The sequence below is a fragment of the Eufriesea mexicana genome, unplaced genomic scaffold (assembly GCF_001483705.2).
Source record: "Eufriesea mexicana isolate 0111107269 unplaced genomic scaffold, ASM148370v2 scaffold8101, whole genome shotgun sequence".
Taxonomy (NCBI): Eukaryota; Metazoa; Arthropoda; class Insecta; order Hymenoptera; family Apidae; genus Eufriesea; species Eufriesea mexicana.
The window spans coordinates 100,735-118,638 of NW_016915893.1; the positions used below are offsets into that span (position 1 = coordinate 100,735).

At 47.0% G+C, this 17,904-nt stretch overlaps 1 protein-coding gene across 1 annotated transcript in view; it reads left to right on the forward strand.

The window, feature by feature from the left end:
* Positions 1 to 17,904, forward strand: part of LOC108552808 (uncharacterized) — a 113,864-nt gene that overhangs the window by 73,412 nt on the left and 22,548 nt on the right. Inside the window, exons 7-8 of the mRNA XM_017907476.1 lie at positions 2,165 to 2,299; positions 16,620 to 16,738. Coding sequence (XP_017762965.1) covers positions 2,165 to 2,299; positions 16,620 to 16,738 — 254 coding nt within the window. The remainder of the gene's footprint in view (positions 1 to 2,164; positions 2,300 to 16,619; positions 16,739 to 17,904) is intronic.

The following is a 17,904-nucleotide window of genomic DNA, read 5'->3' on the forward strand; positions in this document are numbered from 1 at the left end:
CTGAGACCAGTCATTTTTACTGGGTTGGTAGTTCTAGTGTTAAACTTTACCCCTGTCGTACTCTCAGAAATTGTTCTTCATCCCCACAATCACCTTTGTGTTCGAGAAACCCTAAACGGTACAAGGTCATAAAAATTCCCCTTACCTCGAAAAGCAACCCTACACACCTCATTCATCTCCATCCCCGACCATGATCGCGGTCTCACGCGTTCGAATGGCGCCGAAACGTAATTCGAACGATCCGTCTTAATCTCTCGTCAGACACGGCTTGCTGGAAAGCCCGAAACCCGAAGAATCTCGTTTTCCGTTTGCTCGTATCAATCAGCATAACTCATCGGAGCTGTGCCAACGCGTAGGGGCGCTTGCCACCCCCTGTTTCCCGGCCGCCGTCCTCTCGGAAGTAATAGATACGAAGTAGTAGTAAATCACACGGGAATGCGGCTGGCTCGTATCCCTGGGATTTTCAATTATCATGCACAATGGCTGCAACGCGCGCGCGGACCATGCATTCGTGGCTTCGTAGATATGTTCCCGTAAGAGATGGAACACGCGCTCGGCCGGGTTGAAAGCCCTCCACCTCGTCTTCCCAGGCCGAAACCGGGGCGAACCGTAGCCAAGGAGCGAACGTAACCCCGTGGCTCCTCAGACGGTAGATATATAACCGGGAATAAACTAAGAGAAGACACGCATACCGTCGCGCATCGAGAGAAACGCGGACAGGGTGAGAGGCTGCGAGCTCGAGACGAAGGGTTTATCGGGGGTGGCATAAATTTTCAACGGAATATCGCGAATCCTTGAAAGGTGAGGGAGGCGTCCTTTCGCGTATAGGGTCAAGTGATCAAACGTTTTCATTTTTAAATCTCCTCCCCTGTGTCCCTTATTTCTCTCGTGCTTTTTTAATAATATATATCGCGTAACTCGCAAGGGTTGATTTACCATTTTCCGTCGAATCGCGTTTGTATCTTGGTTCGAGTGAAACGTTATCGGATATTGAACGTACCTCGTTACGTTAAATTTTCGTTATCGAGTACAATTGTTATCTCGGGGATATAATAAGACAATTTCTGTGAAATTTCCTGTGTTATTCGGGTATATATTCTTATACTTTACGTTTGCTGCGTGATTTGTTAGATTCGAGGAAATCGATTCCGAGCTTATTCTTAGTGTATAACGCAACGAAGATTGCGGTACACGCGTAATCGGATCCGGTGCCTGGCGTACGCGAAATAGTAAGTTCAGAGGTCGTGATTACCGATAGACGACGCGAGGGATGCGGCGGATCCACGATGGTAAGACAGTCGTGGAACTTGAGATGGAAACTGAAAATTTATTCGAAAGAGCTTTGGAACTATAAGCGAAGTTTCGATCGAGGAATTCAAAACGCCAAAACGTTGTTCCCATACCCGTCAAGAATATCCGTCGCGGTTTACTAATTGTTATTTCATCGCGGAACATCCGTTTTTCTATCTCTCATTCGGCGACAAATCGCTGACAAGGTTTTTAAAAAGTTTTACAAATTCATGGAAAACTTGCGAACGGTAAAATGAAAACTTCGAATATACACCGGATTAATGTCGACTTTGCGCGGCTTTCATAATTTATATCCGCCACTGACGAATCCGCTGGAATCCATATTCCACTGGAATTTTATCGGTTGACCTTTTTCCATCGACGCTCGTCCCTCAAATATTCATTCGTCGGAAAGTAGGTGCGGGACACGGAAATTTTTAACAACTCTCACCCCCCACCACCGATTTCCACGAGCTGCATTATTTAATCGTGATCGATAGACACCCGCTTCGCCATCTTCTGACCAGGCTCCCTTAGCGCTATTGTTATTTACCCTGCTCAACGAGCGAAAGAATAAATCCAGAGGGCGTAATTAAGTTGTTAAAAATTTTTACCCGAACGAGCACAGATTCGTCGGGGTTCATTCGTCCGTGGAAAATGGGTTCTTATTCGAAAGCCTTCTAAAGAACCTGTTAACGTTCCTCTCGATCGCGCTCCTTTCGTCGAATAATCGAAATTTACCCGTAATACGGGAACTACGTTGCGTTTCTCGTCGTTTTTAATTACGAATTCCCGCTTACTACGAAGAATAAAGTTGCCTGCGAAGGATGCAACAAAGGGAGTAACAGAAATAACGCGATTTTCCGTGTTCCAGCGCCCAGGACTGCCAATCGTCGATCGAAATATTCGACGGCCAGCCGGAAGGAGGGATGCTTGGCAGCGCGAAATCCCTAGAGAGAATCTGCAGTCCTGCGCAGAGGCTTCCGCCGGAATTCGTGCAACAAGATACGTAAGTGGATTCTCCAGTTATTAGACGAGAAATACCGACGTCGTCTACAGTGCGCGGCTTATTACTCGGATACTGTACTAAGAAGTCCTTGGGATTCCGTTCGATTCACGACGCGAAATGCAAACCACCCGTGCCATCCGCCGGTGAATCGACACACGGCTCGTTGAACTTGCCAAATTAATCCCGAGAACTCGTCCGTTGATCGGCAACCTTCGCCTCGCATTCTCTCGTGGAAACGTATCGCGAGTCATCGGCTAAGAAAATTCGCTTCTTACCAATCACAAATCCAAGTATCGTGCTTTTCTCGATGTCGTTAACTATTAAAACTTCCATGTCGAAAATTCCACTGACTCGTCGACTATCAATTCCACGAGAGCCTCGCGTGAAATCCGTCGAGACTTCGTAACTGTAGCAATAACCGAGGAACGCGGCGGAAGCTTGCAAGGTAATCCCGCTGCTCTCCCGACGTGTTTTCCAAACCATAAACTATCACCGGTAACCTACTTTAACGCACTCGATACTCGAAAACATGAAAACCAGGCATTCGCCTTACCAGTAGTCCCCGAGTTCGATTCAGCGTCCCCGGACGAACAGCGATCGAACGCGTTCAACGAGCGCCGTACGGTTGCTCGGATGAATAGAAGGCCGGGACTACGGTTTCCTGGCGTTTCCTTTGCCTCTGTTCGATCTAATCAGAGTGACGCGGAGCACCGGCGGAGCGAGCAGCCCGACGATAACGGGCCAGGGCGTTTCCAATCTGAAAAAAGAACGGGAAAGGGGAAAGAAAAATCGGGAAAAAGGGGAGGAAAGAGAGAAACGGAAGAGTGGATCGGCCGACGACCAGTGGTCGATTTCCGGCGTGTACGACGAGGCATCGAAGGGCATAGAGGTACGCAATGGGGAAACAGCAACGACCTATTCGTCATTGGCGCATCCGGTCGGGAGAACGAGACACGGGTCTGCCGCTCATCTCGTCGGAAGTCGAGGATGAAAGATGACTCTGACGCCACGCGACGTTTACGCAGAGTACACTGTGGTTTCGATGAAAGATATTACCGAGGAGAGGGACCACTATCCTGACCGGATGTCGCGTTGCGCCATATCGAATAGCGGAACGCGGTTCTTTTAACGACCTCGCGGAAAAATTCGACGCTGATCGATCAGTGGGTGATAACGCGATGTCGTCATGGATGGGGAAAAAGCTCCAGGGTGGGTATCGCTCCAGACGAATTCCTTCCTTGTCTCTCGGCGCAGCCGGAATTTGAATATCAGCCCTGGGCGCGATTTATACGACGCCGCGTGCTTTATTGCGGATTTTTTCCCCCGATATCCTTTGCCGCGCTAACGTTTCGTCGAAGCGGTATCTGGTGTCGTAATTTCGACGCGTAAGGTCGTTCCGCGGAAACGGAATTTTGGAGAATTATTACCGGCAGGCGAACGTTGCCGGGAGAGAGATATCAGACGGGGTGAGCGATGGCGACATCGGTGAAATTCTACCCTGGGATACCTTTAACTGTCGTGTAACGCGCGCGCGTAACTCGTGCCCTTGTCAGTGGGGACGCGTGTACGAAGCGAGTGGAGTAGGTACGCGTGTGGTCGGACGCGCAGCGCGTGAGCTAGCTCGGGGAAGTAGGATCTTTGCTGCCGCCGTTTTCCAAGTAGTAGAAAATTAGCCGCTCGTCGTAGTAATTAGCGCAGCTTCGAAGATTGATACTTCGACGGTGTAACGATTTCTCGAATAGTTTCCAGGACTTTCCAAGATGGAGTCCGCGGGGAACTTCGCGGTGATTGAATTTAAAGTGCGAGCGAACCGGATATGTAGTCGAGGCTTCGAATTTGGGGAATTTAGCCGGCAGAAAAATTAGAATTAACGTTCGAGCTATGCATGATCTCGAGTTTCGATTGAAAGAGTATTAATTGACAAATTCGATTTGAACGCCGATAACCCATAGAAGTGGAGGCGATTTCAATTAAATAAAAAGAAATGAAAATTAAATGGAGAATATTGTAGTATCGCAGGATAATAAGCTTAGGTTTAGCTGGAGCGTATTATCTGCAGTGATTGCCGAAGGATGAATGACCGTGCGCTAGGATCGTGTAGACGGGATGTTTAGAGATGTATCAGTTGCAAGTGAGGAGTGTCTCTAGGAGTGCGACTAAGTGTTTGGGCTAGGCTGTAAGGAGTGCGTGGGAAAAGCGTGATTGGGAAAGAGAGCATGGGTATGAAATAGGATAGATTGTATGGTTTTAAATAAGGGTGCATGAGCGTGAAGCGAACAGTTTTTAGGAACAGTTCTTGGGAAGAGTGATTGGAAGAGAATTGTATTTTAGTTGCAACGGGCTGAGTTGTAATTGTGTTGTTAAGTTGTAGTTGTAGGCGATCTATCTATATTCGTAGGCTTAATCGTCGCCACATATTGTATTATTATTTTATTACTAATAAATAGTTAGTGTTATTTAACCACCACCCATGTCTCTATAATATTAATATCGTAAATATTTAGCGTGTCTAGGGAACAAGGAGGGTCGGAATGAGACATCGAAATGAAATTAGTATTTGACGTATTAAAACGTGACGTTCGAGGAGGGTCTCACCCTCGAAGCAAGCTACCCGTTCGATTTTAATCAGATAAACGTCAAAGTGGCTCGGTAAAGAATCACGCGGCCTAGAATGGACGTATCTCCGGGTGAAAAACGTGACGGGAAACCCGGCACGAGAAAGACTTTCCCCCGCACATATTGATCAGCGTCGGGGAGAAGGCGAGCGAAGGAAGGGGCGGAGAAGGGGCGCGATCTGAATAGGTTACATTCCAAATCCTTTCGACCGCGATCGATGTTCACCCTCCGCAATCCGGAGAATCGTTCGTCCACGGACGAGCCGTTGGTCCAGAAGCTGGACCCGAAGGATCTAATTGCGAGATACGAAGCGACTGGAATTCCAGCGTGAACGTAAACAACGCGGTTAATGCTGTGTCTGGCTGGTCCAGTTCAACCCTAATGTACTGCCCGAATTCCTGGTCTATAAGGTTAGCAAAAAGGGAAATACGAGATTCTTCTTCTTTCTCACATTGGATCTTCGAGTCTCTGACTTTGGTTCCCTGCGCGACTTTGATCCGTTATTTTCGATTGGTCGAGCATTTTAGATGGCGATGGACAGTATTTTGTGATACCCTCGACAGTATAGCGGTAGTTCGCGTATGAAGGCAACGAGGTCTGTGTTTAATTCGATCAGCATCGTTAGAACCACTTCAAGGGACATTTAGGAAGACCGCGCGTATCACGAATTTCCAGCTTCGACCAGTCTCCTGTCCAAAATCGGAAATATTCTCGGATGCTTGGAAGACATGGACAGTTTTAAACTGTAAAACAGAAAACGCAATCCGCTTTTTTCTCGGCTATTAACACTAGAACTACCATCCCAGTAAAAATGACTGGTTCCAGAATTTTCCTTTCTGCAAGCACCGAACACATACACTTGCTTTGAGAATAAAATTGGTATCAACTCATATTAAGAAAGAACTGTAATCATTATATTCACTCGTATTCATCGTATCGCTGAAATTATTATAATTTGTGCACGTTATAGTTAGGTACCCATTAAAGATCGATAGTTCTAGTGTTAATGTAGTAACTATATATATATTATTAAAAGAAAGGGGTTGATTGCACAGTGATGAGTATACATGTATATATAAAAAGGAAAAACAGCTCTGAACAAGTCCCCTAACGACTTCCCCTAACCTCTCTGCTGGAATGCTGAAGACATAAGTCGAGATATCTTACATATAACGTCGATGTTAAAATGTTTTTGATTATTACATACTAATGTATGATTGTGTACGTGTCGGTCGCCAGCCAAATTCCTTTGTTCAAACGAATCAATCTCTAAGCAATCGTTGTACAGTACTCACCGATCGAGTTACCAATTATTAAAGCATTACCTTTCTATAATTAATGTTCCTTCCTTTTTATCTCCACTGTCATCCCAAATTCTATCGTTCTCACTACCGTACTCTACGCAACACTGCCTTTACGAAAAAATCGTCCCTCGTTTCCTCTAATTTTTCTCTTAAAACACCTCTCACCCCTTGAGTCCCCGAAAATATCGCCTTCCCATCGGTGGACAGTCTTTCATCTTGTCTTCTCGCTTTCGTTTCTTCCCACTTTCACGCCCCTTTTTCATCTAGTGTCCTTACATCTACGATACCGCATTAATTTATTCAAAAACCCGCGATGACATCCCACGGGTTAAATGCTAATCCTTCGCGTAATTTAGGACGCGAATGAAATCGCGTTCTGGGCAAATCTAATTCCGGAATATCGCGCGTCCCTAGACCACGCTTCTCTCCGTTAATTACCCCTGGCTAATCGTCGAATTACTTTCCAAACGAGGATGTACCGACGCAAAGATCAAGCCTGGTCCCAAAAGATTCGAAAATCCAGCTCGCAGTCGGTAAGCCGGCGTGCTGGAAACTAGCCCGAAATGCTGGATAGAACAGCAGTAATTAAGCCAGAAAGATGAACGAAGGGAGGCCGATATCTCGAGGTCTCGCGAGACGAGCCCGGTCGGCCAGCCGTGGAAAGAGCACGACGTACGAGGGCCAACGCGGCAAACAAAGTATCGCAAGCTCTCTCCTGAGAGAGAGAGAGAGAGAGGGGCAGGTAGAGGTAAGTGCAAAAGGGAATGGCGCGGAGTGCACGGATGCTGCACATGCATTATGCAAGCGGCGGGAAACAGACGGACGCGAAATGTCCATGGGCTTCCACGCGACGATACCTTGGGACGAAAAACCGGCTGCTGACCGTGGCTCAGGACGGCTGATCATTTCCCACACGTATTTTACTCCGTGCAACTTTTTCGCCTCGATGACAAGCGTGCTTTTTTATCCCTGTTAGTCTCTTGCACTCGCTGTATTTTCCGTTTCGTAGAAAATGGCGTTGTAATCATGCGAGTGCGTAGGAGGTGGATAAATATCGTGGTCTGGTTGATCGTTGGATGAAGAAATTTTGCATCGTTTTTGTGCAAGTTTATTTAAAATTAGAGTGCGTAGGAGGTGGATAAATATGGTGGTCTGGTTGATCGTTGGATGAAGAAATTTTGCATCGTTTTTGTGCAAGTTTATTTAAAATTCGACAATCTAGAAGGAACATTTGTCACCGAGTATAAAGAAATTTTCATTCTTGATTTGAAGAAACTTTCGAATTTTATGACGAAATAGTGGTGTTCTGGAAAATATTGTAGGAGTGTGATAGGTCAATAATTTTTGTCTTTCATTTCGAAGATCTCTGTTCTTTAGAATTTATCCAAAATTCTCCACAGTTTCCTTGCGACGTTATTTTGAGCCATTCGCTCCTCTCTCTGGTCAAGACCTTGTCATTCAAGCTCGCTGATGTCGCACTCTCTGTGTGTTTCAATGGGCCTAAGTCGAGGATAACCTTGTCCTCGATGGTTCTGCAGTTTCCCTCGTTAACTGGTTCACTGTAAATCTACCTAATTTCGAATCGCGTCTAGTTTCTGCCAAAAAATCGCTCGTTCGATATTCACAGTTTTACGTAACGTTTCAATTGCATTAGCAACAAAATAGTAATATCGATAGCGTTTAAACGAGTTGAAATATCGCGGATGTACTGTATTTTCGATTGCGTAGCAGACTCCAAGAGTTTTAGCTGGAATTAAAGGGAATAAATGTAAAGTGTTATAAAACGCACTCGAAACAGAGATATATTTTATCGCAGCTCGAGTGAAGAACTTCGTGTTCAATTTATCTCTCGTTCTGCGCAAATACACGGATAAATTCAAAATTTATCTACGCCTCTCGAAAACGATCCGCGGAACGACCCGGTACAACGGATTCAGAGGGAAATGCTTATTATTTCAGAGGGATAAAGTGGATTGCAATTTCGCGTAAATTTTTCAAACACCAAAGTATTCGACTCGGTATCGCGTTACGCTGCAGAGTGCCTCATTCCTGGAAAAACAATAATTACGCCGACTCCGTGAAACTTTAACGGTTCGTGCTTCTCCGCACCCTGTAAGTCGCGTGAAATTCGCGGAAATTCATCGAGGAAGGATCGAGTCCTGCAAACCATTTCCTCATCGTCTACCATCTTCCAACCCTCGATTCTCCCGGTTAATCAGCCCGATAAAAGGGAGAAATAAGGCGCGAAAATTTATCTTCGCGAAAAATCGCGTAAAAATATGAAACATTTCGGAAGCGAACGAAACGACGGGAACCTCTTTGTGAAATTACACGAATTTACCTGTTGCCGTAAATTGCACGATAATTTTCCCCCAAATTGTACAAAAACCGGATAACACGAGCAATTTCATTGCAAAACGACGAGCACATATTCCAGCCAAACTTCTTCGGGCCACCGTGGCAAAAACCACCCTCTTTAGCTCGCCGACGTCCCGCGAGTTTCTTCCCTTTCCCTTTTTTCCTTCTTTTATCTTCTTCCCTCTGCTTTCTTTCTTTTTAATCTTGCTTAATTTCTAACGCGACCAGCCGGCCAGGCGGGATTTATGCCCGGCTACCGGGACGCGATGAACGTGCGTGCCTATGGGACTGTCGCGTGTTTTATGTCGGCTAATCTCGTAAAAATTCATGCAAAATAACGCTCGTGTTTCATCCGCGGCCCGCGCTACCCCGTTGCCGGAGGCACGTTTTCCATTGTTCAGCCGGACTTTCACGATGCATTTAAAGCGACTTTCGGGCATGGGACGCAAGAACCGGCGGGATTATTTTGCGCCCGGTAATAATGCGATCAGCCGTGGTTCCGGGCTTATCGTTCGTCCAGGATACGAGGACAAGCTGCTTCCCGGCAAACCGGTTGGAAAATAATCTCTGGCCGAAGGGACAAGAGAAAGAAGAAACGGCTCTGGGGTTCAGGGGTTAAACGAACCGCGTGTTCGCGAAGCTATTTCAACGGATCCTATAGCCAGTCTGGTTGGTATTAACTGGTTTCTTAAGTTGGTTTAACAGTCTGGATGGGACGAGGTATTCCAGTGGTGGCCAGAGATCGCGAAGAATCGATTCTTCGTTGGGTATGACTGGAGGCAGACTGGTTTCGAGACCAGAAAAGTAGAATCTTGAGTTATGTATCAGAAGTATTTTAATCTTTTAACTAGTTTGTTAGGCAGAGAGCAAATATAGAGTATTTTGGAAGCTTAGATTCTACGAGCCTCTGAGTTTCTGAGTTTTTGTTGAGATTTCTTTGAAATATATGTGGGAATGCTAGGTTTGAGAGTGAATGCAAGGGAACACTTGGGCTTGCCTAGATGATGGACAATAAACAGCAGCCTAGGGTTCAGGCCGACGTCTAGAGTGCATGTAGAAGAACAAGTGACCGCGTGCAAAGATCGGATGAACGGGATATTTATGACTATGTGAGTACGAACAAGAAGCGAAAGTTAGGAATGCGTCTGAGTGTTTGAAGTACCTGGCCCATCGAGGACCAGGTCGTGAGGAAGACGAAAGCATTCGTAGGGAGAGTAGGTTTAAATAAGGGTGCAAGAGTTGTCTTCACACTATGCCGTCCGCACGTTTAATCGGGATTCTTTTGTTTGGCGCTGGTAGGACTGACTCATCATTTGCTCATGATACCAACCTGATGTCACCGGACGGCATAGTTTTAAGACAGTCAGAGGAAGTCAGAGGTAGAATTGACGTGCTAGTTGCGTGCTCATAGATCAGTCATCAGTCTAGTCTTTTAGTTTATACCTCACTCCTAACTCTCTTCTAGCTCGTAATAAATATATATTCGAATAAAACATCTCTATTCCTCATATTTGTTAATTAAAAATATCACTGTCATCACTATATTCCTATTTGCTATCTCAACCAATAAAATAAAACTCCCTTCAGTTTAAAGGTAAACGCGTGATCAAATCTTACGTATATGGCACCTGGGAATCTTCCATATCGCGAATGGAGAAATATCTTCGTTTCGCTAATGAATATTTCATTTGGAACAGTCGTCACGGTTCATCGATGGCTCACACGATATATACCGCACCGACAAACCAACCTTTCGAATTATTAATCGAAGCTTTCATATTTAAACCGTGCTCGATTGTCCTTCTATTTCAATCCTTCGTCAGAATTGCGACCGGTTTCATCAGGATTCGAAAGAGACTTCGGCACAGCCGTGTATCGCTATTTGTACCCGTGTATAATTAATCGACACCGTTCTGCATCGAGATGCATGTACGAACGATCACGACTTGCAATCGCGACTTACGTGTAATCGAACCGGGCGAATCTGAAAAACGAAATAATTCCACCGATTCCTCGTTAACCTTTTCGCTATGGCGGGTGTTGCCGCGAAGTCTCTCCCGTAGAACGAAGCAAAGATAGTGACAGGTAACATTACGATAGTGCAATCTTTAGCATTCGGTCTTTTGACGCAAATCTTTCGAAGAAGGAGAAGAAAAGGAAAAACTGACCATCGCAATAGAGCTTGCAATTTTTTACGAAGAGAGCTAAGAGGAACGGTAGCACTTATCCCAACCTTTTATTCGATTTTTGTGGCCGATGACTATAGTCACGGTCGCAGGTATTCTCGGTGGTTGACGTAGCTAGAAGGGACGGTAGGAAAAGGAAGGGATGGCGTTTCGTCCCGGGCCTGCTAGCGGACTCATCGGTAAGGCTTGCTTAGCAGGCCCTGCCTTAGACACTGGGGATACTATTGGAAAGTCGGGAAGTTGCATATATAGGAGTTAGAGGTTTTCCGAGGACTCGCGGGAAAGTCCTCGAAGACGGAATCCATGTAGTGGCGAGGGTAAGAATGATGGTCGCTACAGTGGCATAGTATCGAAAGGGTTAAAGCGATCTGCCCTCGGAAGACGGGGGAATTAGAAACGAACTCGCAAAGTCACCGAATCCCACGATCTCTCTGTACATCGGAGCAACCCGTTCCCATTCAGCACCTGGATGCTTTCTCTGGGCCAACGATGAACGGAAAAAGCTGCGGATGGCGCGATTATGGTGCGAGTAGGACGCAACACGCGCCGTTTAATCCTCGTCCATGCGTGGACGAGATACACGACGGATCAATCGAGGGTGCCTCTACTGTCGAGTAATTTAATCTCCGCGTGGGACCGGTGGCCAACTAAAAGCCGCCACTCTGTCCGTTAGGACGACGGCTAATGAAGCGACTCCGCTGTGTCGACGATTATCGGCCTGCTTCCACATCGACGAAATAAACCGCCATGGGACTACGGATCGGCCGATCGTACCTGCTCCACGGCAAACACAGCCACGACTCTGGATCCGCGCGTATAATTCCCGGCCCGTACAGTCAATAATAATTGATCAGCGATTACCGTAGACGCGGCATAGGTGGGATTAAGCAGCGAATCGGCAGCCATTGTTTCCACGTGGAATTAGCGCGTTTACTTTGGCCTACGGTTCGCAGCTCGTTAACGCCACGGCGAAAGTGCAAGCCGATTGTCGAGAAACCGAGATTACGACGCCGTTCATGCTCCGGGTATCGATGACTATTGTTTGGCCTCCTGCGTCACGTCGAATTGGAGATAATAATCGGGTTATTGATCTAGAGGCGAGATACAGGAACGGTACCGAGTCTACTTTCTCGCCTAATTATAGGGCCCTGCTTGTAGGACGTGTTCTTCGAATTTTAAGAGTTCTAAGAGCCATTTTGAGAAGTTTAGAATGGGTTTTGGTTTGATATTGATGTTCCGTCTCGATCTCTGACATTCCGAGTCAATGGGAGACTCTTATTTCGTTACCAGTGTCCCATATTTGCGAATATTGATGTCTTTAGACAGCCTGTTAGACAGTCACACGATTAGGTCGGTAAATACGTTGGTCAATTACTCGCTTACGCTCCGCTTCGTCGCCGCTGTGGCGCGTATGTGCCGCGCAAGTAGCGTAGCTGGAGAATTAGTCCGACAATCATTACACCGCGTGGTAAATCACTTCGTTCGCTCGCTGCGTTGACCCGATTCACCGTGTTAAATTCCCCGTTCCCCGTTCAGGGATACGTAATTTTTCCCAATATCTCGACACATCGCGCGACAAAATTTTGTCTTCACGCGATCACTATGCTATCGGCGAGCGTGAGAAAGTAGGAAACGTCCGAGAAGGGGATAATAGAAAAGAGCGGTACATACGGCGGAGACAAAGATGAAAAGTAAGTCGAAGAAAATGAACCCGCGTCGTGTGAAAAACGGGACGTCGTATCGCCTCGTAGGGCTGAAACAAAACTCTCATGCAAATTGTATGGAAGAAAGAAGCTCCGCAAGGAACGTGTGGCTGCGACGCGTGGGAATGGGTGGTCTGCTCGCGCGTTAAAATCTCGTTTGAGTGACGTACGAGCCACGATCGGTGTCTGACAATCTCACGGAGTAAGGTATCCGGAAAAGTCTGACTCGCTCTGCCGTCCGACCTGGTTTGCACAGCAAAGGTACACACGATTCTCCCCGTGCGACGTCCGCATATCCGAAATCCGCGAATGAAAGTTGAAAATGAGCCAACTGGGTCGCTTGATCTCTCGCTTTAAAGAGCACCCTACCAAAACATCCCCCCGTCGATCTTTACCGTCCGACTACGCTGCTCGATCCTCCGGAAAAATTCCTACGATCCGTTCCATCGATTACGAAACGATTTCATTTCGCATCGCGATAAGAAAAAAGATTCTCCTCCTTCCCAGACAGAGATTATCTACGAAAGGAGCGATAACGAGCAAGGAGTCGGTGCTCGAAGTCGTTTAAATTCGGAAACGGCGATAACCGGGAAAGACAAAATCGGTTTGGGCAGAGAGCGTGGTTTCTCGAAAACCACTAACGAGTTTTCGATAGAAAAATCGAATTTCGTCACAGTATTATGCACAACGTGGTAGTAGCGCAGCTCGCGAGCGAAATTTCAAGGGGTTTTAGTTTTTGTTGTTTCGCCCGGGTCCGTTCCGCCATTTCTCTGCTCCTCGTGGGACGCAATTCGCGACGCTCGTCACATTTTTTTCTCCCCCTTTTTCCCTTTTATTCCTTCTTTCCTCGTTTTTTCGTTCATTATCGTTTTCCCGCTTTTCGAGTCACAGCGATTCCTTGTTCGTTTCGTGCATATATCACCTGCGGGACGTAAATAATGTCCACGGTGTACGGGTCTGTTCGAAGCGCGAGAGCCGCGGTTGCTCGCGTGGAATTATATTTAAAGTTCCCTTCGTTATTTACGCTCGTTTGCCGCTCATTAACAAATGTTCCGTCGCGCAATTACAAATTTTTCCAAGTTTTTAATCAAAGAAACCGGAAGCCTCCGCGCGACCGCTCCTTCTGCTCGCCCACACCCGTGGGAGGGTCACGTAGCATAACCGCGGGTGAAATTATAACTTCGCCAATTTCGCAAATACCAGCGCAACGAGAGCAAGTTCCGTGTCGATAACGCAATTAATCTTCCGGTTTCGTATATACGCGTTCGGCGCTTCGTTGTGCCATAATTATCGGGTACCGCGTTGTTTCGCTAATTAAAACAATGTATTATAATTGCGAGACGCGATACCACGGCGGGGAATGGCGGATCCCCGAAAAATTAATCTCGCGACCTCGCCGGCGCTTAATGGAACGCGGCCATCTTTTTTTCTTCTCTGTTTTACGCCACGCTTTTGTGCCACGAAACTCATTAAGTAACTCTCCGGCGATGTAACTCGCTCGGAGGATCTATGGGATATTGCCGGATCCAAAGGATATTATGAATCGGACGAGTTCAGAAGTTGGCAGAGCCGCGGAACTTGGAGATGTCTTTACCATTCGAGAGATCGCGGACATTCCCGAGATCCGAGCTACTCACCGGCACTTCGCAGGCTCGCGGGTTTTTCGAAAATGACGTCGAGTCGCAGGCACGCCTTGAAATTCGGACGCGATTGAAATATTAAGGAATTCCGCAATACGAAGGGTCCCAGGGAAGCATCCCGAGACTTCCACTACATCTTTGATCTGCGAAAAAAGAGGAACTTTGATACGAACAGCTCTAAGAGTCAAAGAAATCGCTCTTGGAATACGTCTCGCGTGTCTGCTCCTGTCCAAATTCGCGTATACCGATCTTCCAAATTGTAGAGACTATGGTGGTGGTAAATATAATAACTACTTATTAGTAATGATAATCGATGAACAATCTGTCGTGACGATTAAGCCTACGAATTTATATATCAACTAACTAAATCTTAAGATTACTACACGATTCGACAACACAATTACAACTCAGCCTGTCTCAACTAAAATACAACTAAACGACTAACAACTTATAACCCCTCTCTAGAGAAATCTGTTCTACTTACCGACATACTCTTAGACACTAGCTTAAGAACTCTTAAAGACTGGAAACTGTTAAAGACTGTAGACTGTTCATGACTGACGACTGTGTAGACTGGAGCTGCCCGCGCCATTGCACCCTTATTTAAAACATTCATTCTGTCCTTTTCCATACCCAGGCTTCCCTTTCCAATCATGCCCCTTTCCCACGCAACCTCCGTGGGCCAGATACTTCAATCACTCTGGACGCATCCTTAAACTTTCGCTCGACCTTACCATAAACATTCTTTGCAGTTAATTCGCTTGCACGCGGTCACTTCCATCCTAAGCCCAAACACACTTGGCATTCTTTCAGGGCCGTCTTTATTCCAATCCCACATGTATATCTTCCCCAAAAGCCTCCCCCATCATGACCAAATATAGTCATGCTAAGGTCCTGACGCATCGCCGGGGTTTTTCCGACCGACCTGGCCCTCGAACCCTCGGTGACTTTCTAAACTAAAGTTACCTATACGAGGTGGAAATCCTGCGATACTGCGAAATAGACGATCATTTTCCCCGTCATCTCGACGAATAACGAATGCCATTTTGCGTCACAAGTGGCCTCGCGAATTCCCGTTGCAATTTCGCCTGTTAGTCGCGTGCCAAATTAATTAACCCCGAAATCGGTGGAATAACTATATCCGATTAATGGCGTGGCCGGTTGAAAAACCGCGTTAATTCGTTGCATCTATTAATAACCGTGCAATAACACGCGGCAAGACGTTATCACGGGACGAAACCGGGCGGCAAACATTGACTTATCGCTATACGCTGTCTCATGGAGGATTCAGGCACGGGTTATCGCTAGACAGCGTTCCCAGGACGTCCATTTACAACTTCGAGCTGGGCAAAATGGAAGTGAACGACGTGGAAAATTTACATGGCGCTTTGTGCCACCACTTGCCCAACTTCCAGCCTCGCCGCGCCCGCGTAAGCTTGTCAAGTATGGTGAGACGTACCTCTTTGACATAAAGGCGCTCGGCTTCATAATTCACGTGAAACTTCCTTCGGGCGCTTCGACTTAGCGATATAAAGGGAAAGAAGCGAGTCGGAGAAAGAGAGGAGCCAGGGGGTGGCGAAGGTGGCGGGCGGCCTCCAGCTGCCTCCGTGTGTCCTTTGCCGGCAAATCCTCGCGAATTCTATTCACAGTGCTCGTGGAACAAATCGAAGCGAACATTATTCATAATAGTCGGCTGAGCAAACGTGCCAAACGCCGCGTATATTATTCACGCGGCCGCATTCTGCGACAAGCGAACCCGAAAGACGTTCCGTGTTCCTCTGTCGTTATCGGTGTCGTTCGCCACCCCGAACGGGGCCGATTCTCACGCCAAGGGGTGAGAAATTGTGTCCTATCCTCCATTCGTCCTCGGAAATTTCTCCGATTTTATTTGAACGGAAAATACACTCGAAAACTTCGCGGAACTCACTCGTAATCCCTCGAGAAAACGATAAAGTTTATGTCTATGCCCGTGTGTCTGCGTCTACTCCAAAATTTGAACATCGAAATAGGAGTAATGGCATTTTCACGCGATAGAAACGAGAAATTTTATCGTCGCAATTAAGAAATACAAATAGGAGTTTTTACTACTCCTAACAACGATCATTCATTTCCATCACGCGGCAGATTCGAACCCCTCTCGAACCTGGTCCATTCCGCAAACTGCGTGGCGTAAAAGGAAGAAACAGGATCTCTCGGCAGATCTGATGAGCGCGTGTAAACGATCGCGGAGAAGTACACGTTCGCGTGCGAATTACACGGGGTTTCGGTTCGCCGAGGTGAACATCGGATCGAAGGTGGCCGATGGAAGATAGAGACGCGAGCTTTACGACGTTTCTGATAGCAACCGCGTGATTTACAGCCGGTCTCGACGGAACGACGTGTTTTCCGCGAAGAAACGACGCGGTTCCCACGGAGCCCCGATGGCTAAGGTGTCTGCCCGTAAAAGCAGATTCTATTTTCGTTTTTCTCACCGTTCTCTTATTTTTCCTTCTCTCTCTCTCTGTCTTTTGCAGGTACACCGAGCCGAAAAGGTACTCGTCTAATGGCAGAGATATGACGGTCGTGCTGAAACGAGCCTCGAACAGCCCTACCGACGAGGAATACATGGACGTCTCTTATTACTTCCACGATGGTAAGCCGACTATCTTTCACGTCTTTTCAACCACGAGAACGTGGCGTATAAAAGTATCGGCGGTTCTTATATCGCCGCGTTGACGTTTCCAATAGGATCCTGAATGTCTTCGGGCCTTAATGGGCAACAGGTTTACGTTCGCTTTTGAAATCGAGAATCACGAATGGCTGCGCGCGCGGTACGGGGAAAATTGTTTCGTTCGGCACTGCCGATGAAAGTCGAACGATCGAAAACTGGACGTCGGTGATTTTATACGCGCCTAAAAGCTACGAAAAAGTTTTAATTGGAACCGAAGTGTAGTTCGAATTAGCTGCGCGTAATCTCCCGCGAGTTTGCAGTTGCATGACCACATATCCATAACCACGGATTTTTTAAGTTCTAATTGTCTCGGCTTAACACGATTTTTCCCTTGCAATTAATAGTTCCTGACGAAATTGCGAGTTCCAGCGGAGCACCGTAACCGACCACGGTCCTCTCCTGCGCGATTTCCTCGTTTACATTCGAAAGCAAACGAAAACCCGATCGCACGGGGTCAATTAAGAACCGCGTGGCGATCGGTGGGAAAGAACGCAGCGCGGCCGCCATATTTACCGTTGCCTTAACGAGCCATTTTTTGCCCCACAATCGCGTAATCAGCATCGATTGTCCGATTAAACGAGTAACAGCGGCGTAACGCGACTGATTGCCGTGCGATTCGTATGTTAATGCAAACCTGACCGAAACAGGGGGCCATTTTCGGCCGTGATAAGCCGAATTTACCTTTCTTCCGCGCGTTTCCTCGCGCAAACGCGGCACGCTCGCGGAAAGAATGGCACTGATTCGCGATTAAAATTTCAATCCGCTCGTTCCCCTCGTTAACTCGCCCTTTCTCCGCGAAATGGCACTCGGTTAATTAGAAGGAAATCGATGAAAAAATTTTTAATTAAAACGCGTCGACGGCGAAACGAATTTCGCGAGGGTGCCCGATGTTTCGAGAATTAACCCGGACCTGGGGCACGATCGATCCGAGAACGGAAGAACGAAATCGAGCATGGTATCCACGGCGATACGTCAATTATTTTGGCTTCGATTCTTCGGCCGAGCTTTCCGCGACCGAACGCTCTGGTCCCGCTTGCTAATTACCAGCGACTAATTACCGCCGCTGCGAGCCGACATATCGGACCCCT